At 38.9% G+C, this 27,429-nt stretch overlaps 2 protein-coding genes across 5 annotated transcripts in view; one reads left to right on the forward strand and one right to left on the reverse strand.

Moving 5' to 3' along the window:
- The window catches only part of ZCRB1 (zinc finger CCHC-type and RNA binding motif containing 1), a 34,472-nt gene extending 32,339 nt beyond the window's left edge, over window positions 1–2,133 (reverse strand). For both annotated transcript variants that reach the window (XM_035327724.1, XM_035327734.1), the window contains exon 1: window positions 2,005–2,133. The gene's annotated coding sequence lies outside the window, so the exon portion shown is untranslated. The remainder of the gene's footprint in view (window positions 1–2,004) is intronic.
- A 19-nt stretch (window positions 2,134–2,152) lies between these two features.
- Window positions 2,153–27,429, forward strand: part of PPHLN1 (periphilin 1) — a 73,956-nt gene continuing 48,679 nt past the window's right edge. For all 3 annotated transcript variants that reach the window (XM_035327690.1, XM_035327708.1, XM_035327699.1), the window contains exons 1-5: window positions 2,153–2,237; window positions 7,418–7,465; window positions 8,729–8,820; window positions 13,082–13,261; window positions 14,122–14,183. In XM_035327690.1, the coding sequence (XP_035183581.1) occupies window position 7,465; window positions 8,729–8,820; window positions 13,082–13,261; window positions 14,122–14,183 (335 nt within the window). In that variant the 5' untranslated portion in view covers window positions 2,153–2,237; window positions 7,418–7,464. The remainder of the gene's footprint in view (window positions 2,238–7,417; window positions 7,466–8,728; window positions 8,821–13,081; window positions 13,262–14,121; window positions 14,184–27,429) is intronic.

The following is a 27,429-nucleotide window of genomic DNA, read 5'->3' on the forward strand; positions in this document are numbered from 1 at the left end:
TTTTAATAAAACAGGATGGACAGTACCTGTAAGGCGACTGCCATTCTCATGCTCGAGTCGGCAAAGTTTCAAATTTACCACTCCAGGAGAAAATGCTTCCTCGGGAAGGACATCCTGCTATAAATACTAAGGGGTCACTACGATACTTTATAGTGATTTTCCCAAAACCAATCTCTCAAAAAGCTCGAGCATGTTAAAAATGCAGATTTCTGGCTGCCTGTGTGAATACAATGGTCTAAATGCAACTGTAGATCCAACTACAACCACAATTCTTTCCACCCCCATGAACCTTTCCAAAACATTGCCTATTTTATTTTTTAAAACAAACCACCATGAAGTGACCACAGGGATACAAACAATAGTTTTTTGGTTTTTTTTTTTTCTTTCCTTTGACGGATGCCAACCTTGCCATACCAGTTTCACCAGCTTGTGGGGAAAGGAGGGTGTAAAAACCAGCAATTTCCAGCCTTAACTCTCTAGATGAGAAACTCCTCCATTCCAAGGCTCAGAGTCCTTTTACTTCAGGAAATTTCTAATTTCATAAAACAGTCCGACACACATTTAACATTTTCATCACATTCTTTCTCCTCGATCACCAGTCTCTCTACTCTACAGGATATCACTTCACAGGCTAACATAATAAATAACTAAATAAATATAAAAATCAAAATGAGCATCTGAGCTTTCTGCGTGATGCAGGGGACTCCCTGAGCCACATACAACCTGACTTCTATATCCCTCTAGAGCCCCTCAGCAAATCAAAATACTTCTGTTTTCTAGTGAATGCTTTTATGTGGCTTCCCCGATCTTCAAGGTATTACTTGGTTACTTATCTTTAAAGCATCAGCTGGAAGCCAGTACATTATCTCCATGGGGTCTAGCAGAACCCCCATTAATCTAACAGCCTCTCTGCAATATTAATGCTTTCTTCATTTATTTTCACATATTAACTTTCAGGATGAGGTTGTCTGTCATGCCTATGACTTGTGGAATTCAGTCTTTTTTTGTCTTTGCCAACAACTCAACGAGACCATTCCCTGACAAGAGCCATCTGTCAGTAATGATTGGGTCTCCTGCAAAATACGTTGGGTACTCAAGTATGCTTTGCTTGACTCCAATATACTTCATGCAGTGTCCATCACTCATGCTGAGAACACCAGAAGAAAAGACAATGATTAATTCCAGTTACTGGTTTTTCTGCGCTGCCCAGAACACACAAGGACACCACCAAAATGGTTCAGATGCCTCTGAAGCATCAAGTGAAGTCTGAACGTACTGATGTTTTCATGACCTAGCATCAACATTGCAACTTATGCACAAACTTTTTACTAGTTTAAATACACATCCGTAAGGTCAGATTTGTGGTTTAGTGAATTAAAGATGTATAAATGATTTGTGGATAAGTCACTCCAGACATGATCACTCCGGCCAATCAACTTAAGTTCTTCTACCCTGATGCTTAAAATGCCATGCTTTGTTAATAATTTAACAGCACCATAAGAATTTAGAACCAAATCAACAAACCATTAGTTCCGGTAGTAACTTGGCTAAAGCTTATAATTAGATGCCTGTGGTAAAGGAGGGAAGAGAAGTCCCCTGTTGGTCGTGTGCACAGAGCAGCTGTGGATGCCCCATCCCTGGAGGTGCTCAAAGCCAGGCTGGATGGGGCTTTGGGCAGCCTGCTCTGGTGGGAGGTGTCCCTGCCATGGCAGGGGGTTGGAGCTGGGTGGGCTTTGAGGTCCCTTCCGGCCCCAAACAACCTTTGATTGCATGAAACCGAATTAATTTTTTCTCTGCTCCCACACAAGGCTGTTAATCACTCGCTGCGCTTGTTTACGACACGAGAGGCGCGTCGCGAGCTATCGCAGCCCCTTAAACGCTACCAGGCAAACACTCCGCAGGGTCACAAGCAGGTAAATTTAACCAACGGTACCCCCCGTAAACCTCCCAGCCGCGGCCCCGGGAGGGGGCCCGGCCCCTCCTCGCCCCCCGCGCCCCCCTCACCCCTGGCGGCGATGGCGGCGGCTCCCCGGCGGGGCGGCGCTCAGCCCTCGCGGGCGGCCATCTTACGGCAGCCCGGCACGGCGCGGCCCGGCCCGGCCCGGCCCGGCGCGGCCCTTCCGCTGACGCGGGGCGCCGAGCGCCGCCTGCGGGAGGCGAAGCGGCCGCTTCCGGGGGCGCCTGCGGAGTGTGGGAAGGCGGCGGGGGCCTGCGGGGGGCTCCGGAGGCGGCGGAGGGTGAGCGGGGCCGGGCACGGCCGGGCCGGGCAGGGCGCGGCCGGGGGTGCGGGGAGCGCCCGCGGAGCCTCCCGGGGTCCGGCGCTGCCCGGCCTCAGGGGGGTCTCGCCGTGTCCTCTGGGGGGAGAGGCGGAACCGGACCACGATCCTAAATATCTGTGTACATATATGCGTATTTAGGACCTAAATATATGTGCGTATATGTATTTAGGACGTGCTTAAGAAATATATATATATATATCTTAAACTGTATATATCTTTAAGATGTATATATCTTAAACACGCGCGCGCACATACAGAAGGTTTACAAAGCCCACGTGCGACAGATTTGGGGTGTCAGTTCTTTCCCTGCTGCCGGGAAGGACGCTGGCTCGGTGTAATTACGAGCGGTGTTTAATCAGCACCAACTGCTAATGAACGCTTGGGGGGTGCGCGAGCCCCTGAGCGCTTTCGGGGGGGCGCCTCGTGGCTGTGCGGGTGCGGCAGGCGTGCCTTAGAACCGCAGCGTGGAGCCGTCTCTTCCTTATTTATGTTTCTGGAGAGCTAAATAGGACCTAAGTGCGTCACACAGCTCTAAAACAAGTCCTTGTCCTTACACTTAGCTTAACAGTGGAGCACCCACTAATAAATTTAAACGCATTATGAGTATTACAACACTTAGTTTTTTTGCTGCCCTCACGCTCTTTAAGTGAACCTACTTTGCCCTAAGTTAGACTTCTGATGAATAGTCTTATAATACATTTTTCTTTTTTAATCTAAGGTGTTCAGGACTGCAGGAGAGCGAAAGCTGTGCAGGAAAGACATAAAAAGATGTGGAAGCGCACACCCCCCCGTGCAAGCGATGAGTAGAGTTTGAGGTATTGATCCTGCCTAGCTGAAATATTCAGCATCTCTTAATACTTTCATACGTAAATGTTGAAAGCATCCAAGTCTTGACCTGCTACAGCAACAATTCGGTGAGCTGGCATTTTTTGTTACCAAAGTGTTCCTGCCACGAGATGGAAAGGCACCACACAGTTGTTTGCATCGGCAGCGTAGCCGTCCCGCTACAGCTTGGTAGAATATTTTTTGATGGCATTGACACTGATGAAGGATGAGATGTTGGTAACTGCGGCTGTTCACATAAACGTAACCGCTAATACATCAGTCTTTACGTTAATATAAACTCCCAAAGCATTACCTCCATTTTTCTTACTCCTGTTGATATATTAGAGTGATATAGTTAGAAAACTGAACCATAGAGGTTTTCAGTGCTCATTGGAAGGTCCGTGTTGCTGATAATTTCATTCAATTTCTGTTTCTTTTTTTTTTTTTTTTTTTTTGCTTTTGAGTTTGGAGATGATTTGACTTTTGCAGTCAGTGCCTTCTTAAACTGATTTTTAAAAAAATATTTTCTTTCAAACCCTAATTTTTTGTCAAAACTATTGTAAACTTGTTAGGAAAGATTGGAAGAAAGCCTCTTATTTCAAGTTAGTCGGTGTCTTATCTAGGTGGAATGTACCTAGACTTATTACAGTCATGCTTCTAACTGCTTTTTGTAAATCTTTTGGCCTAATACTTGTTTTTAGGTAGAGATGGATTCTCTCTGTAACCCAGCTTTTTCTCAGTGCCCCCCTCGCAGTATTTTATTTACTGTCATGCTGAATTTTTCTCTTGCAATTCTGATGGTCCCCGTTGCCAGCAGAGATCTAATCAGTGTTCTCAGCCTGCCCCAACTATGGGGAGAGGAGGAGAAGGCTACTTTTGTCCCAAAATCAGTTTTCCCTAGCCTCCTTTCTGCCTAGTTAGGAGATGCCAGATAGGTTTGCAGCTCTATCAAATACGGTCTTTAAGGGTTGGAACAAAAAGCTTCATTGTGTCTCTTTGTTCCTGTCCTCAAGGCACCAATGGCTGGCTGTTGTGAAATTGGCCGTGATAAGTCTGCTAAATTTACAACTCCCTGAGGGCCCTCCCTATGTCTTACTCTTACAAGATCATCTAAGACATTTTCTGAGAGCTTTGCAAGGCGTAGGAGGGACAAAATGGGCCTATATTTGCCAATTGTTGTGGTTTGTCACAATAATAGTACAAAACCAGGTGTGTCCCAGTAGCATCAGAAAGAGCACAGTTGTCTGCCCCTGGACTCTTGTTCACATACAGCAAAACGTTGCCATCTGGGTAAGAAAGCTGCACGTTTTTTGGAACAAAAATTTAGATTCTGTAGAAGGTTGATAGTACACACTGGAAAATTACAGATGGAGATGAAGTAGATATTTCTAGCAGTGATGAAAATTGATGTCTCAAGTAAGTGTAAACAGACAAGAATTATGTACAAAACAGTGCAGAATACCGAAGTGTTCTTCAGTATGTTAGTGTTAATGTTCCTCAGGAAAAAAAAAAAAAGATTGACAAAGAAAACCCAGTTGTGCAAAAATCTGATGTTTAAGTGAGCCGTGTAATCTGCATAATGAAGAAAACCTTTTTGTATTACATCTGTTACAGTAGCGTAGAGGAAGACGTAGTGCTGTGATAGTCGGAGCAAAGCCAATTCTGGCAGCTGGCCACAGCAGAGCAGCTTGTGCTGCATTAATAGAATGGCTTCTGTGTACACTAAAGTATCATCATCTGAGAAAATAGGGAATTTGCTTTAGGGGAAACAGTCACCTTTGACCAAAAATAAGAAAGAGGCTGATTAAATTAGTATAGCAGGGTATTATGCCTCATGACATTGAAGAAATACCAACTACTTTTGGTGTATGCACTAATAAAAAATAGCATCAGAGACATTAGGGTTAGGTGTAGCAAAAATGGTTACGTATTTTTTTTAATCTTTGTTTTGGAGCAACTTTGTACTGAGAGAGCAGATGGGAGTTAACGTTGATCTTAAGGTTTGATCTCTTGAATCCTTGTTAATGAAATATTCTTATATTGATCCTAAAAGTTTTGACACTTCATGGTTGTTATTAAAGCTGTGTTCTGATTAGGTCACATCATTTAAGAATTTGAAGTTTTTTCTATAGAACCAGATGAAATGGGTTCAGGGTGATGGAAAATGTGCTTTCCTCTCTTCAAGCATTTTTTTTTCTTCTGGTATTTTCAAAAGCATCCTCACTTTATTTCATTGGTCTCAGCTTAAAAATTGTGGTTTTAGTCTTCTCTGTAAAATTGTTTTTCTGCCTTTTGTCATTGCCAGCATTCTGGACAATGTGCTTTATAACTGATTCTGTCTGATTAATTTTTTTTCCATTTTATTCCTCAAATTGCAAAATCTCACGTCTGAGATTTTCCTTCCCTCTTCCTTTCTGCATTCTTTCTTGCCTTTCTGTCAATTTCTTGTCTGATATAATTGTGTATATATATTTTTTTTCCTTCAGTCTGTTGGCTTTTGTGATGGTATATTCTACCTTTTTTTTTTTTTTTTGGTCAAAATGGTAGTGATACTGCTTGCCAGTTGCAGTGTGGTCCCACAACAGTGGTGGAGGTGGCAGTGTGTTTATCAGTCACACCACAACGAGCATGTCTGAATGCTGGTGCCTGCTGCCAATGTTATGTAGTGGGATGTTGGAGGTGGCTTAACTGGCAGAGCAGCGTGGTGTGAAAGCTTGCACCCTGCTTTAATGGCATTTTTCTGACGCGTTGCTTTTAGAACGCTGTGTTCAGTTAACAATTTCAGTAACAGTTCCAGGCAGCAGGACACAGACATTGCTGTATTTGCCAAAATGCAAGCAGAAAAAAAAAACACACAACACAAACCCAATCAAGCCACCCAACCAAACAAAAAACAACCCACAAAACAAACAACATCCCTCAAAAGCCACCAGGCACTGTCTTCATCCCATTGCCAATGTCCCCTCTGGTCTGAAAACTGAGTGAGGGTCTCCACCAAGGAATGGTGTCCCCTTGCGTGCAGGAGGTGCTTAGGACTTGGAGGGCGGGTAGCATGGAGGAGCATCCAGGAGCATCCAGGCATAAAGCACCGGTGGTGAGGCATTGAGAGAAACGGTGCATGCAGCTCTTCTGGTGTAGTGATGGTTTTGGTCTTGCCTCTGCTAATTCAGTCCCTTCCAGTGCGTTTGAAGTACAAATGTCCTTGTAACTCTTGGCAAGGAAGAAAATAAAGCTGTGCGGGCAGTGAGGAGTAGGGTAAGGACAGACAGGGAGACAAGGGGAGACAAGGATGAGGGAGCGCAGTCTGCCTGAGAAATGTTGATACCTGCCCAGCCCCTGGCATGTGTTTAAGCCTTTAGGTTAAGTCTCTGAAGAAGAGAATAAAGAAAAGTTGATGCAGTTACTGTAAAACCACCAGGAAAAGAGCTTCCGCATGGTGCACCTGACCAACAAATACAACTGTTGTGAGCAACTGTTTCAGAATTAGCAATTGTCACATGTAGCCCATCTGGGGCTGGGACAACAGACCCGCCAGGCGTTACCCTTACCAAAACCAGTACCAGCCCAGCTCTATTGGTTCAGTTAGTTTTTTATTTATACTCTGTGCCTGCATCAGACTACTCTTGTGTCTCGGTTATGGAACACACTTAAGGTCAAGTATTTTACAAAATGAGGTGTTTTATGAAGATGCTCTGATCAGTTTGTATCAATGCTAGTGGGAAGGGTCAAAGGCTCTGAAGGGAAGGGAAAAGCTTACCACAATTCAGGAAATAGCTTCTTAATGATCTGCTAAGCAACTGTTAAAGACAAAGCATGTGTTAAACCAAACTTTTCATTAACCTCTGGTCACGTGCAGCGGAGTCCTATTTTTCTCTATTACTTAATAATATTGAAAGACAATTAAATGAAAGTACATTAAGTGAATACATTAAGTATTTTCCTGAGTGTTTCTAAGAAAGCGGTTAATTTCCTGTAACTTGTGCTAATAAATGGAAGAGAAACTGATACGTGAGGTAGTGAGTAAAAAGATCGTAATAGGGAAATAAAACTCAGAAACTTTTTCAGAAAATGTTGTACATATAGTAATTTGTCATAGAAATTCGGTTGGTGTTCTGAATTCAGCTGATGTTCGTATTCTTTCTTAATTGAGTACAGTGAATTACCATGTCCTGATTCAGACAGATTATGGGGGACAGACAGTCGAAGGATTTAGATTTTAAATGTCTGGTTTACTTATAAAAAATGTACATATGATCTTACTTGCATGCTTTCATGCTTTTTTTTTCTTATTTCAATTTCTTTTTTATTTCTAGGTGATTGAATGGGTCTTCTGAGGCAAAGTTGCTGAAACTAACAGAAAAGTGAGTATGCAAGTATTTGTTGTTTTTCACAAAAATTTATAGCTGTCAGTACTTAGCTCTGATTACAGTTAATAAACCCTTTATCTTATCGATTCTTGGCATCTGCAAGAATCTTTATTCTTATATAGCCTCATAAGACCATTTCCAGTTTTTTTCTTTTGTGAATGTAGAGAATATCGTTTTGTATTTCTCCTTTTGAATATGTCCTGCTATTTCTTTTTCTTATGGATTATTTTAATAGCTAGAACCCCTTGTGAAAGGAAACATTGAGAAATGTAATTCTAGCAATTTCTTAACTATTTTCAGCATTTATATGGTATACAGGTTTTTTTTTTTAACCATTACAATCATCAGAAAGGTTTCAGCTCCTTGAGACACAACAGAGTCTCTTGTGGTGATGGTTTATTTCCATGTTTTTAGTTATTAATTTTGACTTTGCTACACAGCATTTTCTGGCAAGAGAAGTTTTTATGTTCTGCTGGCTTAAAAAAGGAAAAAGCTGCTTGTGAAGAATGCATATCATTCATGTATTCAAAACAGAACTTTGTGCTAGCTGGATGATGTGTCGTGTTTTTTCCTGTTTCCAGAAGGTCGAGATGATGAAATAATTCAGTCAAAATCATTATATAGGAAAGTAGGAGTTCTGCAGTCTAATAAAGAGGACTTGAACTCATTAAAAAAGTCTGTTTTGTTTTGAGCACAGAAATATCAGAATTGCTATAAGGTATGTGTGTATGAATTTACTTCTAAAGTTGGTATTTGCACTGGTTAAATGGCAATGGGGTTGTTTATAGTACCTGTAAGTCCAGGATTTATGCTGAATATACTTCACTCATTTCCATTTCTTGCACATGCTGAGTTATTTTGTGAAGAGTGCATAGCAGAACTCCATATAAACTATAACAAATGTTTGTTACAGATCTTGTTTTATTTACCGCAATTTCTGACTATTTGAAATTATATCGCTCTGTACTTAAAGGCAGTTTATGTTGGCTGTTGGTACTGCAGAAGTTTTGAACAACCTTGTGACCAGAATTTTGATTTCTAGTGTTCTTTGCATTTAATTAATTACTTATTAATTATAACTAGATAGATTTACTTTTAAAAGGACCTCGTTTAAAAAAAAAAAAAGGCATGTAAAGAGCTTGTACATAATTTATTGCCTTGGGAGAAGCCAGAGAACCTGTCATTTCTATGCTTACTACCCTTACATCTATTCATAACAAATCTGGTTTTGACTAGTTGAATTTTTATTGTCTTTAGTGGCATATCGAAGAGATGAAATGTGGTCTGAAGGGCGGTATGACTATGAAAGAATTCCAAGAGAACGTCTTCCTCCAAGGATTCATCCTGATGTAAGTATACTACGTATATATACTGTGTTTCTTAAGTATTATACTATACAGTGACCTGTAAAGTAAAGGAAGCATTTAGGCAGTTAATTCCTGGTAAACCTTTGCATCTTCCTCTTTGACCTCCAAGTTCAGTTCCTTTCTCATTCATTCAAGTCAACAGTCTAGCAAATGCATCTGTAAAGAGATCGTAGGAGGCCTACCAGTTTAAATCTTGCCATATTTTCAAATTTATTGAAAGTGGTTGAGAATACTCATTTTGATAAAGTGATTTTTTTCCAGTGTAATTCTTTGTGTAATTAAACATAGGATTTTTAATAACTCATGGAAAAGCAAAGGCCATACTATATTTTGTTGTTCTCCAGAAACTTTATTTGTATATTAATATAACTTTGAAGTGATTAAGGGTCATTAAATGACTACTTGCAGTGTTCTTGTCACTGATGCATGTTTTTATTACTGTGGTATAAAAGCAAATGTTTATAGCAAATGTTGAAAATTCGTACTTGCTAAAGAAATTATTTTGTGGAGTCATGTCAGGAAAATGCTTGCCAAAAGGTGTAGATGAAAATCTTATTTTGTAGGCCTGGAGACTACTTCTAGATGTTATGCCTGTAAAAACAAATGCAAAGGCTATGCTTGCTCTTCTGTAGAATAACTTTAGAATGCTTTTAGAAAATATCTGTGCCAAAGAATCAGGTGAAATTACTTTTTTTTTTTTTTTCCCTATGTCTGAAGTCTAAAGAAGAGACAAATATTGAGCTATTATGGTTTAAATATAACTTTAAGAATACTTTTTAATGTTCCTATCTACATGCTGTGCAGTATATGTTTTGCAAAATAAAATTAATAAAATAAAATTTTATCTATGCCTTTTTTTCTTACTTTTAATTACCTTATAACTTGGTATAATAATGTAGCTAATTTAGCATAATTTCTGGGTTTCCTCTGCTGTATTTTTAGCTTGTTTTCTAGGAAGCAAGCCACCATTGGTAACTAGCTATGCTGTTTTCTCCATTGATCAATGTATTAGAGCTTGGCTTTTCTGTGATATTTTTAATGCTCTTCACAGGCAACAACAAAGTTTCTGCATTTTCAGCAAACTGGAAATCAGATAAGTTGGTACAGGGTATTTAGTCAGATGCTTCTCCACTAAATTTATCAGTAATAGAATATGAGGAAAGACGGAATATATTTTCACAGTTTTTTTTTCTTTAAAATCGATATTTGGCTTGACTAGCACATTGCTAATTTAATTTATCCATTTTGGCAGTGACATTACTGAATTCCATTAATCTTTCAAGTTGTCCAGGAAGCAAAGTATGGCATACACATTATGGAAACTTATTTTAAAAGTTAAAATGTATGATGCAGTCTTCTGTATTGGGCTTACATGGCAAGGTTTTGTTAGCACATGGGCTGCAGGTTTGCCCTGTAAGAGAAGGTATCAGGAGCTGCCCCATGTCAGATCAGAGCCAGCTCCAGCTGGCTCCAAAAGGGACCTGCTGCTGGCCAGAGCTGAGCCAGTGAGCAACGCTGGTTGGGGCTCTGGGAGAGCAGATTTAAGAAAGGGAAGAAAAAAAAAACAACTGCTGTACAACAGCAGCTGGGAGAGCAAGGAGTGAGAAAATGTGAGAGAAGCAGCCCTGCAGATCCCCAGGTCAGTGCAGCAGGAGGGCAGGAGGAGCTCCAGGCAGGCAGCAGCAGTTCCCCTGTGGCCTGTGGAGAGGCCCCTGGTGCAGCAGGCTGTCCCCCTGCAGCCCATGGGTCCCACGTGAAGCAGATCTCCACGCTGCAGCCCATGGAGGAGCCCCCGGTGGAGCAGGTGGATGTGGCCTGGAAGAGGCTGCGGCCCATGGAGAGCCCCCGCAGGAGCAGGCCCCGGGCCGGAGCTGCAGCCCGTGGAGAGGAGCCCACGGGGTCTGGGGGGAGCTGCCGCCCGTGGGGGACCCGTGCTGGAGCAGTTTGCTCCTGGGGGATGGACCCCATGGTACGGAACCATGTGGGAGCAGGTCTTGAAGAGCTGCTGCCTGTGGGCAGCCCCTGCACGTGCACAGCTTGGCGATGGGGAGGAAGTAGAAGATGGTGGATGTGGAGGAAGGTGTTTTAGTTTGCTTTCAGTTCTCACTGCTCTAGTCTGTTAGTGATAGGCAATGAATTACATTAATCTCCCTTATTGACTTATGCTGGATCTGTTTTGCCCATGTCAGTAATTGGTGAGCAATCTTCCAGTCCTTACCTCAACCTAAGAGCTTTTTTTTTTCCCCTCCTACATTATATCTTCTCCTCTTGTTTTGTTGAGGAGGAGAAGTGAGAGAAGGGTGTAGTGGAGCTTAGCTACCTATTGATGTGAAACCCCCTTATATTTTTGACACAAGAGTTAACCAGATACTTCAGTGCTGGCTTTTTATATTATGTGAGTTTGGAAGTGGGGATAGAGAGACTATCAGAATATGCTAACTTATTGCATCAGTACTATCCATCTGTACCAAACCAGCACCCACAGTAGTTAGGCAAACTAAGATCCAATGTCACTTACTGGAAGAATATGAAGCTCCTTGTACAACTCTGCTGGTTCAAGAGGATTAGCAGGCAGTTTCTGCCCATGCAAGCCTGTGCCATTTTATCTGTGTCCACATATAGAGGGCTGACCTAGTTTTTGCCAGGCAAGTAAAATGAAATTAATTTATTCCTCAGTGTTACAAAAGTCCTTGGTATTTGCTGATAGCTTAGTATGTTGGAACTGAGACAAAGCATAGATACAGAATGAAGTACCACTTGTTTGGGAGAGCAAGAGACTTGTCCTAATCTAATCCTGGATGTTAATTATACATCACATATGGATTGTGGTAGGAACGCATGCTCTCAGATGCTGGTAAACAGTGAAAAGTTTTGAGCACTTGGCACAATTAAGCAAAATGGGTATGACTTGAACTCTGATCTAACTCCTTCTGAATTAACTGAGGTGATAGGGACTGCTGGGTAAGATTAAAGCACGGTGCTGTGTATTTTTTTGTTGTTGTTGTTTTTGTTTGCTTGTTTTAGCCTCAGAGCATACCTTCCTTGTAAGACACCAAAGAAAAAAAATGTATGTGGAAGATGCTCAATGAGGTAATGGTAGATCAGGCATTCGAGCAGTATAGGAATGTGTATATAGTCTATACTTCGCATCATTATGGCTGTAGGCTGATTTTGGATTGCCTTCTAGTGAACCTGTTGGCTTGTCTCTGAAATCAGAGCAAATTTTTCCATTTTTCCTTTTTCATTTGCGTGATCACACTTAGTACTTTGTGAACTAAATTTATTTTTCTGTAAATACTATTGGTGCATTAGCTTGTGACCAACATTGCTAGGAAAAAAAGCTAGTTTGAATATCTACTCCCCTGACTGTACATGCTAATTCACATCTTTGTGAATTATACCTTGTTTTTAAGGCCAACAGAAAGGGTATCTTGGTAAAGGAAGAAGACTTGAAAGACGAAGTCTTGCATTAAAACTCCAATTTCCTTTTTATTTTCTTGATTCCTGAAAAATGAGTTTTTATCTTTAGTAATTGTACAATTTGTGCTTAATAAGCAAGGAATCTGTTTAATGGGTAAATAGTGTATGACATTTTATGTGAAGGAAATGTCATACACTAGAAGGAAATTAATTTTGCAGTCTAGCATAAAGCTATCCAGAACTTATATTAAAAGAAAAAGAGTGTTATGACTCTCTGTCACATAAATCATTAGATCTTGTGCTATGTTGCATTGAGAGGATGCTTATCAAATCAGATTGTGAAACATGGACTGTCTTCGCTGTAATCTCCATAGTGTAGAAAACTTTATGGATGTTAAGAAAATTAATAATTTTCAAATAGGCTCTTTGTTTTAGAGACATTATAAATGTAACTTTCTTTATTGTGTTCCTAAGTTAATAGAAAAGTCTCTGAGAAATATGTGTACCTCATACTTAAAAAAGGAGCTGATGATAAATAGAGGCTAATGTTACTGCTTTAAAATTTCAAAAGAAACTTAAACTGTGTTGAGAATTTTCTCTCTGTAATTAAGCTTGGAATGCCTAAAGATTGCATTGGAATAGTGTCCAATTAAATAAAAGTTACTCCACCATCAGTCTGTCCTGACTTCTTCTGTTCCCCTGTGCTTATTTCAGCTTTGAGATTATCAGCCACTGTTTAAAAATAACATGTTGTTTTTACTTCTGTGTATTCACTATAGATTTCCAGATGTTAAAAACAGTATGATTTTGTTTTGTGGTTTAGGATGATTACCATCGAGTAGTAAACATCATGCCCAAGAAACCACCACTACTTGAAAGACCTGGAGAAGGGAGTTACAGTCGGTACGACGATTATGGCCATGTTGAGTACAGGGACTACGAAGAGGGTCGCAGTTTTGCCCATGAACGAAGAAGTGGCCCACCACACCGAGGTGTACATAAGGTGATTCTTCTCCCATGACAATGATGTTTGTCATTTTATAAATGTTTGAATGCCAAACAATTTTTTTTTTTTTTTCCAGACAGAACATTGCTGGTTTTGCTACTTCGTGCTTTTATGCAGTTACTGTGCCTCTAAGACTCCTGTGATGATATTGTAATAAACGTTTGCTGCTTTTTGTGTTTCCTAGCTACTGCATGGGCTTGAAAATGATCCTTTGCCCAGGTCTATGGAGAGCTCACAGTCTGGATGTATAATGTGGTACAAAGTTACCTGGATGACTAGAAGAATGATAGCAAAATCTTCTTTTTATATAACAAAGTGCTTGCACGTGTGACTTGTTGAATATTGTCTACGTAGCATTCTAATTTGAGAAGTTGTTGACTTATTTAAATTCTGCAATTCTGCCATGATGCTGAATGTGTTTGTTTTTTTTTTTCAGTAGCTGCTCTTAAACACAAACTTTGTGGTCACTTTGAAAAGTCATTACTGTGAGTCCACCAGCCCATCTGTTTGGAATTCTGTAATTCCAAGCTAGTGATGAGAATTTATATCTCAGTAAGGAAATCCGTATTTTTAAAATCAGAGCCCATTTATATGGTTTGGAAGCTTTTGTACCATACAAAATACAACAAGTTTTTGTTTTGTATGGCATCTTGAAGTTTCTCTTCTTATCAATGATAGAGGAAATAAATAAGAGTGGGGCAGAGTGGATAAACTGAGAGGAAATCTTTCTGTGAACGATTAATACTCTCTTTTAGCTCATTAAATGCATTGGTTTTGCAGTAAGTGCCATTTGGAAACATTGTATTTGACACCTGTTGCTGAGATATACTTCAAATAACTGTCTCTATGTTTTTCAGGATGAATCAGGATACAGATGGCCAAGGGATGATCATTCTATAAGTCGGCAGCCTGACTACAGGTATCTTATAAAACTTTATACAGCAGTGCCTTGCATAGGAAGGGTTGGAGGCTGTCTGTTCCAATCTCCTGCTCAGAGCAATTTCTGTTTGAAACAGAATGAACAAGGCTGTTCAACTGAATTTTAAAACTATTCTGGGAAGCTTTTTTTTTTTTTTTTTTGTAGATATTGAATGTTGCTTAACTGCAAGGGCTCAGGTTCTCCTTCCCTAAACTGTCTTAGCATATTTGGCTGAAACAGCATGTTAGTGATGTGCACATGCTGTCATTCTGTTTGAGCTACTGGAATGTACCTAAATGACCTGCTCTGAATACCAATATGCTGTTGTTGCATCTGTTAGAAACCCACCGATCTATTCGTGTTTCCCATTATTTCCCTAGTAAAACACAGTTAAAAAGCTACTTTCACATCTTTGCTACCCCAGTCTGTTAAAGAAAATGCAAACTGTTTATGTTACAAATTTAATGTACATGTGCATAGGGATATATAAATATCACTACATGCAGTAAAAAGGTTAAATAAGTGTTACGTTTTAATAAACTTTGTCTTATGGCGATAGTCTCACAAAAGCCTGTTCCAAGCTGTAGATATATTCAGATCTCAGTCTCTCTCTCAGTCTCTCGTTATATCTGTAGATATATATTCAGTCTCTCTTTGAACGTAGAAATTATGCATATACTTAAATGCAGAAACAGAGAAGAGTTCCTATTGCGTAAATTTGTCAATCTGTAATTTAATTGACAGTGTATTCTTTAGAATTTTCCTTAATTAACCTTACTGTTTATTTTTGTTCAGATAATGACATCAAAACTGTCATAACACTTAACTGTGACTATGTAGAACATTGTTATCAAAACAGTTTATAGAGTAGAGCAGTGGAATCCTAGGGATATGGAAAGGATGTCTGTTGAAGGGATGTGATAGTGTAAAAGTGTTTTCTAGTTATATTGTTTTGAGATACAAATAAAATAAGTGACACAGAAGTCTTTAATATTTGTTTAGTAAGGATAGGAGGTGCAATGATAATACCTTTAAGATGTTAGCTTGGGATTGTTAGAAATGTAGTGCATCTACCTAGTCAGTCACATTTTTTGTATGACTTAGAGAATTCTGTGGTCTGTCTAATGTTTGCTTCAGTGACTGCAGTACTTTGAGGCCAAATGGAAAGATACCTGAGCAACTTAAAATCTTGCTGAGGTGGATAGTGGGTAGATGCAGTTCACCATATCCTTGTTCGGACCTTCCTGTTTTCTCAGTCAGACTGATGAGCAGGTATTAATACGTTAAACAAATTTCTGTGGCCAACTTTCAGTCTGTACTTCAGGTTCCCATCTACAAAATGTGAGGAATAGTTAACAGTTAACATGCATGTGTTTGCAATGCAGTTTGATAAGGGATTTTTTTGATCTGATAAATAAGGATAGTGTTACACTCAAATTTCATGGACAAGGATGAAACTCACCATAAATATAAAGAAAAGAAGTAATTGTTAGTGTATATTTCCATTGTATAATGGAAATATTAGCAGTCTAATCTAAGAGTCATTAGTAGTTCAAATTTAATTATTACAGGAAGAATAAGTCTATTCAGAAAAAGGTAAATAGTAATAGTTTTCTGTGCTACTATTGCATGCACAGTTCTTAGTTTCTTAACCTTTCTTCACCTGCTCCTTTGTGTTATGAATGATGGTGGTCAAACACTGAATTGTCAGCATCTTTACTTCTGTGCAGGGAGGAGTTGATGTTGGTGGCTTAGGCTTCATGCTAAGATCCACCTGGGATCACTTTGTCAACAGGGTTTTATATCTTTTTCCCCCCCCCCCCCACTGGTCTACAGCACCACATTACAGCCAAATTTGACATATATGTTGCCACTTACATATATTAGTGTCCTGGCTTTGGCTGGGATAGAGTTAATTTTCTTCACAGTAGCTAGTATGGTGCTGTGTTTTGGATTTAGGATGAAAATAATGGTGATAACATATGGCTGTTTAAATTGCTGCAGAGCAGGACATTCATGGATCAAGGACTTCTGTGCTTCTCGTGCTTCCCTACCAGCAAGGAGGCTGGGGGTGCACAAGGACATGGGAGGGGATGCAGCCAGGACAGCTGACCCAAATGGATCAAAGGGATGTCCCGTACCAAATGGGATAATTAAAGCTGGGGTAAAGGAGGAGGTGGGGGCATGTTTGGAGTGGTGGGATTTGTCTTCCCAAGAAACCATTAGGTGTGGTGAGCCCTGGTATCCTGGAGATGGCTGAACACCTGCCTGCCAATGAGAAGTAATGCATGAGTTCCTTCTTTTGCTTGTAGATGCTATTTTGCACGTTCCTTTTGTTACCCCTAAAACCAGTGTTGCTCATCTGGCCATTTGTGAGTACGTTGCAGCCCAGGAGTCTCCAGTGCCAGGCCTGTGTTCCCAAATCCTATCATCCCATGGCTGTCTTTCTGAACGCCATGTCCTATGTTTCCACTTCTTAAGGTGGCTGCTCTTGTAGCAGGCCTGCATTTCTGCATAATACATCATCGTGTTAGTTGGAAATATCTCATTCTACATAGAATAACTCTTCCTTAGTGCATAAAGCTATGTTAGTACCATTAAAGAAAAAAAAAGGTAAACATGTTAGCTACAGACACCTGGTCAGTTAGAAAAGTTGCTTCAAAGCTTCGTATACTTTGTATGCTATAAGGGTCTGTGTGCACAGGACTTCTCTCAAAACTGTGTTCTTAGGGCTAGAAGCAACTGTAAAGGTTTTTTTTGAAAAGTACTAAGTGTTCTACAGAAACCCATGTAAAAAATCTTAAATCTTTCCCTATTACTTTAGAACACAACAAAAAGACGAAAAAAAAGGAGAGGGGGGGTACATAAAATTGAGTTAATGCCCGGCAGTTTATTTTTACATAGAACAAGAGTGGCACCCAGTGGTCAAAAAGATTGTCTTAAATGCTTCCTGATTCCTGCCATTTAAAATGCAAGCATAAAATGTCAGCTCATTTTGCGGGCTTCAGGAACGTGTTAGTGGTAGTCCCACCGTATTTATTAGAGGTTTCGGAGTGTCTGACTGTCATAGCTGTGCTATGGAAGAACTTCACAGACGTATTTGGTTCAGTTGAGCTTATGTATTTTCAGTGGAATGAAACCTTACTGATTTATTATATAAATATGCTTTATGGCTGCCATCTGCTTGTACAGAAGAGCACGGGAATAGTAAATACCCTTAAATGTCAAATTCTGTGATCAGACTGCTCAACACTTCAGCGTTACGTGCCTGGTAATAGCTGTTTTTTTGCATATTGCACATACTGGGCTGTAGTGGATCTCAACAGAGGAAATCAAAGTACAGTACTTGGTATGTTTCGTCTCGTGGTGAAAAAGCTAATTTGTTTCAAAGACATTCACACTGTAAAACCCAAGATTTGGAAATTGTTGTATGGGGAAATGCTTTGGATGTGATAAAGATACTTTGCGTAAGTCTTTGTAGAGTATGTATAAATGGTGCTGTTTTTTTCTTTTTCTTTTTTTTTCTCTTTGAGGTAGTAAAAGGAGATGTAAGATTACTTTAACCAGAAATACTTAAAAATAAAATAAAAAAATGGCATGGAATGTGGCTAGGCCATAGTACAAAGTGAGATTTGTAAAACTAAAGACACTCAGGAGACTTGTAAAGTTAATGGGTTTTTGTAGTCAGTACTGTTACTATGAATTCTAAAAAAGAATAGCTCTTTTATTGATGTATATAATCAATCGGAGTTTTCTTGAGTATTTTTAAAAACTCATTCAGCAGCAAAAAGTGTGCTGTAAGAAACTGTCAATATTATGTTTAGCATTTCTTCTTTAAGCACTAATCATTCGCACTTCCCTGCTTTGATTTTTTTAGCAGTTTAACTGTCAAAAAGTAGTTTCTGGTCTCTTGCCTTTTCTGTTTTTGTTCCCCCTCTCCTCTTCCTTTGATGAAAAGCATTACTTGATACTCTCCCAAAGTAGAAGAGGCTGCTTGTTTGGAAAATCAAAAACCATTACAAGGTGCAGAGTTTGGGGAGGGGGGGAGCCGGAGTTTCCTATGTTAAAGAAACCATATGCTGTTTGTTTGTTTGTTTTTTAATTTTCGTCCTTTCCTTGAGCTTCTTACCTTTTCCTTAAATAAGTAAATAAAGAGGATGTGCTTGCTTACTTTATAATCATAATGTGTAAGCTGTAATGTGTCAGCTGACCAGCAGCAATTCTCCATGAGTGACAAGAGGATTGCTAAGGGTCTTCAGCTTGGCTTAGCTGTATTTTTCTTCTTGCCTTCTTCCTTCTTAGTCAGTTATGCTCTGGTTTCTAAGCAGCTGTTGTTTGCCCCTAGTCTGCCATTGAGCAGAGCATTACTGGTGCTTTTGCCCTTTTCTGGACCATTCAGTTCTGTAGAGTTGTTAGCCGTTTTTTACCATGCTCCATGAACAGGTCTCATGCTGATGTGACTTCTTTATGGTAATTCCTTTTTTATATGTCATATAAATAATTTGGAGGATCTGTTGGGCAGAGGCTTCAGAATGATTTTATAGCCCTCTTTCTCCTGGGCTGGCCAGTAAGAGGTTCTTACTGGATTTCTGAACTGCAGGAACTGATATAAATTTGGTAACCTTACAGTCACAATTTGAAGTTGTGTGCCCTTTGGTGCAAGCCTAGCTGGCATGTATGAAGAATTGTACATCAAAGCAGAGTGTCTTAGTGTGCCGAGCAGAGAATTATCTTTGTATGTGACGGCAGTTTTAATGTCTTGATCGCTGATGCTATGAGAATTGTGAAACTAGGAGAGGAGTAGAGATCACATAACACGTGACTTGTTCATGCAGTTATCTTTTACTGATGTTGATCACTCTTCTGGGGCTGTGTTATTACTTGTCTTTCATGATATATCAAACTCATTTATTCAGAGCACTCAAAGGAGTTATTTCCATGCATGTCGGATCTTTGGAGAAGATGCGTTGAAGAACTCCAGGGTTCCAGTTCTTCTGTACGGCCCTCAAAACAATGGATTTCACATGCATGTACATTATTATAAAATGAGATGAACTGTTCTGTCTGAAATGCTTTAGAAGATGTTAGCTGCTGTTTCCTTTAATCACACCAAATTTTAATCCTTTAGAGCGTTCAGAGTATTACTTCATTCTTTTTTTTTCAGCCACACTGAGTTCATAGACTTCAAATAAGCAAAACTTGGCAACTTAAGATGGGTAAGACTCATCTTCAAAGAGAAATTGCAAAATAACGCAGTTGTAAATCCGAGCTATACAAACATTAAATTTAAGACTTGAAATTATCTGAGTTTCAGATTTTCTGAAAATAAGGATTGCCGTATTTGTAGACAGAGTATTCTGCATATGGTGTTCCATATAATACAGAAGTGGCTCACACAGAAAATGGAGCATCTCCTCTCTACTTGTTGTTATGAACGTGTTCTTCTGTGTTAATGAAGGCAACTTGCAACTTGAACTCCATCTGTTCTTTCATGTTTTCCTTTTCCGTCTACTGTGTGAAATGAAGAAGTAATCCTAGTCCAGTCCTTAATACTAATCCATTTGCGTACATAAAACAGATCTACTTATCTGTGCATTGTACAAGAAATACTTTGTAGAAATACTAAACAACAACAACAACAAAATAATTTTGATGCTAGAAATTAAATAAAACTGTGTGGCAAAGGGTTGAAAATTCATTTTAAAGGATTAGTGATTTCTGAACAACTGGGATTCATCAGTCAGTTCTGTATTGTGTTTCAGAAATCTCTTAAATCAATGTCACATTACCTTTCTTCTTTTCCTTTTTTTTTTTTTTTTTCTGAACATTAAGGTTCCAGTTATCTCTGCAGAGTAGTAAAGCATTATATAGCCCAATTTTTGTAGACACAAACCTTGGCAGTGAGATTGTGTTTGCTGAAGTTCATGGAGAAAATTGGTAGCAAAGTGGGAGATAGAAGTACAGCAGTCATGTTTTTCTGCTCTCTGCCTGAACTGCTGTTCCGCTTGGTGACTCTCTCCCTGCAGCTGCAGTATGCGATGATAGGATGTTCCAGAGGAGTGACCTACAGCTTGTACATTAAAAAAAAAGTCCGTGGGCAAGAGGTGTTTTTTTTTTTTTTTTTTTAAACCAAAACCCTTGATGAGAGAATCTCCAGATAGAAGCTAAGGGTCACTAGCATTCTCTCAATAAAGCAGGATTTAATATTTAGGGTTCTCTGAGAGGTTTTTTTCCAGATGTAGGCCAAGGTCTGCCTACTTTTACATTATCAGCTTTCTATTTCAGGGGGTAGCTTGTTGCTTTTTCCCCTGTAAGTATTCTTTAGTGAATGAAATGGAGCAGTGTAACTATTTAAATACTTCGTACTCATTTAAAGCAGCATATTGTATTGTGGGAGGTCTTCAGGCTTTGGATTTAGACTTTCTTGTAAAGTAAACCAAACTTTGTCCTGCATATAGGAGAGAACCAAAGGGATTTATGAGATGGTGCTAAAAATGTACATAAGTCCGTTGTTCTGTTGCAATATTTGACAAGTCTTAAGGGATGCCATACAAGGACCTCATTCTTTATTAAAAAACACGTGTGGAGGGAAATAAATATGGCAGCCACCCAAAGAAAATGGTCTTGCTTTTGACGGAGATTGATAAATCGAGTTCTAATCATATTCATTAGTACATTCCTTTAAAAAAACAAAAAAGGTAAAATTCCTGCCAGAACATTCAAGCTCTCAGGCATTCACAATCCACTGGAGTAACCTGCACTTATGCATATACGAAGTTCCAGTTTCCTTACAATAGGGCACTGTGGGAGATTGGTTATACCTGTCTGCAACTCCAGGCAAGGACTTGTTTGTCAAAATCAACTTCAGAAGACCCATTGTATCAGGCTGCTCGCTGAAGTATTTTACCTTAGCGTAGGATTTTTTGAGAGGGAGGAATTGATGTTTTTGGAACAAGATAATAGGTAATAGAGGAGTTAAAAGTAGGTTCCAGTTTACACCTCATATTTAATGACATCCTATTACACTACATATCTTACGCAGCAGTCTTAACAGTTCAGTAGTTAAGATGTTTGGGATGTTTTCTGCTTCACCATCTTTTTAGCTCTTTTGTGATGGGGACAACTGATTTCTTTCCAAACTGAGACTTACGTTTGATAATTTTATTTTATTTATTTATTTTTGGTTACTTGGCCAAATTATATGCCTCTGAATGCATTATGAATCCTTTAGGTTTCTTTGGACCACAGGTTTTTATTTTGGATGGATTTTAAGAACTTGTTTCCTCTTATGCAGCTATCACTTACCAGAACAGGGCAGTTTTAAAACACTGCATTTAATTAAGAACTGGTGAGAACTGTGTACAATTGTAGGTCAGTGCAATTGAAAGAAGGAAGGTTTCAATTCAAACAAGCCTGTTTATTGGAGAAGGTTTCAGTTGTAGAATTTTTCTGCCTCCACCCTACAGTGTAAAAATATGGAGAAGAGGTAAAAATCCTTGTATTTTAACTGGATGTTTTTGTGTGTTTCAGCTAATTGTGGGGTTATTCTATAAGGTGAATGTTGCCTTTGCTATTAGCTAATAGTATTATTAAAAGCTAAAGAAGTTGTTGATGGATTGCTTTTAATTTTTAAATATTTGTTGACTGCAGTTTTTGTTAAAGACCTGTTTTCTCCTATTTCATTGAAGAATTTTTCATTCCAGTTGTGAAAGAGATGGTCTCTTTCAAAAACTACCTGTTGATAATCTTGTTCCTCTTCAGGGGTCCTGAAGAACTCTGACTTAATTGCCTGTGCAATTGCTATCTCAGGTTGAAGCAGCGGCGGCGGTGGGGTGTCAAACTTGGGTGTCATATGCACCACAATGATAATTTAGTTACTTTTTCTTTTAATCATTTCTCCGGATGAGCTTCTCAGGTCAACTCCTGCTATTGAACCACGACCCTGCAAACTCCTGTAGCTGTTTGAGCTGTGATTTTCCTCCTGGCTGGTTGGATACTCCTTTGACTGGTGTTGGTAATAGAGAGGTGTGGCTGCTGTACTTCCGTTTGGAGTGAAGTCATGGGAGCTTCATTTTTTCTGATCAAAACACTTGAAAGTTGGTCATGTTAATTGTTAAATTAACAATTGTTAATTGTTAATTGTTGGAATTGTTAAATTAGCAGAATTTCCCACCAGTTGATTTTTTATTTTTTTTTTCCAGGCTTGTGAGTATACAACCTCTTGTGGTAGGTCTTACCCTTTATATGAAATATAGAGCAGCTCTGAATCTTTGATTTAATTTCTGCTGAGAGCCATAAGAGAAAACTTATCAAAAGACATTATTACAAGTAGGTGATTTCAGAAGCATTTGGACAGTGCTCTCAGACACGTGGCCTGATTTTTTGGATGGTCCTTTGGGGACCCAGGAGTTGGACTCGATGATCCTTGTGGGTCCCTTCCAACTCAGATATTCTATGATTCTGCATGTGTGATATTTCTTATACTTTGATGATGGTCCATTGAAATGTTTCAGTTACTTTTAATGGTCTCTATGTTGTGACTCTAAGTCCTGACAAAATACTCTTTGGACTAAAGACAGGTAGTCATAATCTTGTCAAAGAAAGTTTTGATGTGTTTAAAAGCCCACACTGAATTATTGCTGAATAAAGAACACCTAGGTAGTAAATTGTCTTGTAATTATTTAATTGGCAGCCATTAAGCACTCCAAAATCGGTAACAAAGAAGTTACAGGTTCTCATTGTGGTGGTTCTCAACTGCTATCGTGTTTATACAGCTTGCTTTTGATCTAATGAAATGCTGTATTTTAAGGAACTATGGCTTCTTGTGTGGACAACTGTTCACTGTGGTGTTTGTAAGGCCCTATATTAGCATATGAAATTGGTATCATCACTAACATTTGTAACAGTGGCTATAGCTGTTCAGTGTAGCTATTAGTAATTGTTACGATAAGGAAAAAATCAGTTATGCGTTCAAATTCAGTTGCATTTTGAAATAGCAATGATTCAAACCTCAAACTAAGTCACATTTCTGAAAAGAAAAAAAAAAAGAATTTTTATTTTTTTTAGTCAGTGATGTTTACATACTGCTAATGAACTGTCAGGAGACCCTCTGTTTGTGATGTATGACAGGGTAACTGCCCAAAGATGAGCTTATGTACCTGTACACATCTTGGGTAGCACCTCACTTCAAAGAAGACTTCTTAAAATCAAGCCCGTCTGGCCTGGTTTTAAAGCTAACATTATAATCAGGTGGGAGATGATGTGAAGCTAGCAAGGTAAAGCCCTGTTGGGAAATAACGAGGCAAACTCCCATGGATAGGAGTTGATTATTCTGGAAGGGCTTCCTAACAAATGTGTTGAAAAACAGCCAGGAACTGAGAAACAGTGGGGAGGGAAAGAGGTGGGAGTCTCCCTTCGAGTCCAGGCAGCTACTGTTAAGTTGGGCATCTATCTAAGTCATTTTGACAACCAGTCAACAAATTGGCTTTATGCATCTAGGTGTGTCTTTCTCAGGATGGGGGAAGTATTGTCACAGAGGAGTTGTACATAATTTCTCTAAAGATAAATGCTTCATCTGGTAGGTTCCAAGGACTTGTTTGTTATGTTTTGTACGTGCTAAACGTTTAGGGGAATTTAATTCCCATTGAGAGAGGGTGGGAATACCAGAAGGAGCTTTGCCTAGGTGCTGTTTCTTTACATGAATGCAAGCTGCCCTTTTTCCCCCCTTAAAAAAAGGAATGAAATGTGTTGTAAATTTCAGTAGAGGAGAGTAAACAAAAACAAATTTGGTGCTATTGACAGGAGAGGCATCCTTTTGTTAAGGATTTTGCTGCAAAGAGAAAGTTCTTGACAGAACATTTCCACCTGCTGCTCACAATCTGTTACAATCTACAAATGAGGAAAAGCTCTTTAATAAAGCAACTCCATGATCTCATGCCACTGGTATTATTTCTAAAATGTCTTGATATTTTTGTATGCTAACAAGTTATTCTTAATGTTAGTCTTGATGTCTATTCCTGATATATATTTGCATAACCATATAAGGTTCTTTCCCTTCTATATGAAGCTTTGTAATAGTAGTTTTGAGTTGGTAACGAATGCTTTTGTCTAAGTGGAAGCGAATAGTAATGCCATGACACTGGAGTGTTGTGTCAGCCAGCTGAGTGTCTTTCTCTTCTGACATTTGACTGAAGCAGTTGCATTCTGTTAACAGAAGTCCTACCTTATCTAGTCTAGTATGCCTGACTGTTTTCTTGAACTTGTTTAGGTTTATGCAGTTTGGAAGTAGAATGGGAAAGAAGGATATTTGAATGCATTAACTCATCCTTCAGATCAATTCAGGTGTGATGAGGTAGAAGCTCAGTATGCGTTCTACAATTTTTGTTGTAGTACGTGCGTTTTTGGAAGAATTTTGTACAAGGATTATCTAAGTAAGGCAAAGGATTATGTTAACAGAGGCGATTGAAGTTGAGATGATAATGAATTATTTTCTTCAAAAACTTTCTTCAGATGCTGTTACTTTTATCCCTTACTAAAATGTTTCTGTTAAACAGTTTTTTTTTAATTTTACCTTTAATCTACGTTAATTATTCAGTCAGAATATTGTGTTTTCAGTGTTGCTTAAATTCACGTATGTATTATTTTTAGGAAAAGAAATTTATATATAAACACCTAGTCTTAGTGCTTCTAACTTTAGCTACTCTGAAGTTCTGCCAAGGAACCTGTCTTATTTATCATAAATAAATGTCCTGAACACAGTAAGGAGACTGATCCTTCCTACAGCAAAAATTGTTTTCCACAGTAGTTTAAACTTATGTAGGTTCATGTTGTTCCAGCTCTTCCCTCTTCCTGCTTTTGTTTCATGTGTTTCACCAGTCCAGAGGTTGGACTAGATGATCTTGGAGGTCTCTTCCAACCTAGATGATTCTGTGACCCTTCAGTGAGTTGGCACTGCATCCTGACCCACCAAAACCAATTTTCTGCCAGTTTGATTGACTGAGAGAAAATATCAGTGCCGGGCTAGGCAGCCACTGAGAATGTGGATTCATATCCAAGGAAGATCAGGTTTGTAGCAGCATCGATTTGAGTCAGTATGACATCTATGCACTCTGAAGTTAACTGTTAGTAAATCACCGAAGTGACTGAAGCCATACAGTAGTTCCAAAAGGATTTTTCATGCCGAGATTAGCCAAATAGCATGGCTAATCTCCATATCTGTTGAATATGTTTAAGCAAGAGATGTGTATATTACAGTGATTGTAAACTGCAACCAAGGTGAAAGAAAAAAGCAAATTGGGGGCAAAAAAAAGCTAGACAGCTGAATAAATCTACAAGAGGAAATGTCTGCCTTACGTCGGGACTTTCTGATTTTGAACAAACTTGCGCCAGGGGAGGTTTAGGTTGGATATTAGGAAGAACTTCTTTACTGAACGGGTTGTTAGTCACTGGAATAGGCTGCCCAGGGAAGTGGTTGAGTCACCATCCCTGGAGGTCTTTAAAAGACGTTTAGATGTAGAGCTTAGGGATATGGTTTAGTGGAGGACTTGTTAGTGTTAGATCAGAGGTTGGACTCGGTGATCTTGGAGATCTCTTCCAACCTAGACTATTCTGTGATTCTGTGATCCTGTACTTGACAGGAAGGAATGAGATCAGAAAATAATAATGAACAATAAACTTTTTCTTCATATACATATAATAATGACTTTTATCTCTGGAAACCTGAAAATAAAGACAGTTTGCAAACTTTTATTTAAACTTGCTATGCAGAAGTCCATACTGCTATTGCAAAACTGTAGGGGCATAAGCAAATCAAACCAAATAACCTAACTGCTTCAAATCTTACTTTAAGACTAAAAACATAGAAATTTGGGGACCATTTTTCTGATGTAGAGAAAAAATGAGTGTTTTTTCCGATTTATAGATCTGATTAAAGAATTTCAAAAGAGGAAAAAATATATAATAAGGGTATTGTGTATCAGTGTTACTGTCATAAGGAATTGCTGTTTACAAACCTGTTCCACAACTTGCTCGTTCCTTCTGCAGCTTTTTATTGACACTGCTAGGAAGTTGACCACAAGGGTTGGTCAAATCAGTATATACTGGTGCAGTACACTATTTGGTGCTTTCTCTTAAGTATCGGTGAACTAATGGCATTCTGCAGCGCACTGTCGAGAAGTCGTAAGAGCTCCTTTAGCAGGTATTTCATGGTTTCTCAGTTCTTTTATTTAAGAATTTTAAATATGGTATTTGGGAAAAAGAATAATAACATACTGAACGCAATTGACTTCTGCCCATAAAAATATGGTGCAAAAATATTTCCTTTATTTGTTCTGCTTAGTGTGTATATTGTTAGACAACTGTTTGCCTGCATTGTATTGCTTGTAGCATGGCAAACAACAACTGTGAAGTGTGTTGGCATTTCTCTTATATGCTGTTCTTTTTAGAAGAATATAACCCTCAGATATTTGTTCTCTTAAGAAGGGGAAAAAAAAAAAGAGGACAAAAAAAGCCCCTCCCTAAACCAACCAACCAAAAAACCTCACCACCCACCCACAATTTGTTTTGCTTGGGAACTTGGCAATATAAAGTTGCGTGACTACAAACAGCATTTACTTTTCTCCAAAGTCTCATGTAATTTCTCACACTGATTTAGAAGGTCTTTAAACAAACAAACTTATTTTAAAACTTCCACAGAGCTGCTTACTTGTGTTTAATAGTATGTTACTATCCTCAGATACTTGTTCTCAATACCTTTGTGCTTGCTTTCTGTACTACTTGGGGATTTTTTCCATCTTCCCCATCAGCCCTGTGTTCTTTGGTACCACAGAGAAACTCTTTGAAGTTCTTTCTCATGTTCTGGTCTTGGTTCCTGTGGTAAAATGACAGTGAGATGCTTGAGTGCTGATTTAGAAAGGTCTGTCCCATTAGAACTTCCTCTGGAAGTGATAATGATAACCAGTTTCTCTGGTTTGTTACAGTATCTGGGTAGAGTATGTGAAGATAACATATCTTGCTTCCTGTCTCTCTACCAATTTAAGGCTTATATGTTGAGATACAAGATTTGAATGGTGTCAGTTTTGAATTAAATCTGACAAGGAATTGATTCAATTGCTATTATACTGAGACGTTTATTCATTGAGTTGTTATCTGAACTGCATGACTGTTCGAGGATGATACGCTACTCATAAAGTTGAGAGTATGAAATCTGGCCCTACAGTAGTGTCTATTTAATAAATATTTTATCAGC

The sequence above is a fragment of the Oxyura jamaicensis genome, chromosome 1, assembly GCF_011077185.1.
Source record: "Oxyura jamaicensis isolate SHBP4307 breed ruddy duck chromosome 1, BPBGC_Ojam_1.0, whole genome shotgun sequence".
In the NCBI taxonomy this organism is placed as follows: Eukaryota; Metazoa; Chordata; class Aves; order Anseriformes; family Anatidae; genus Oxyura; species Oxyura jamaicensis.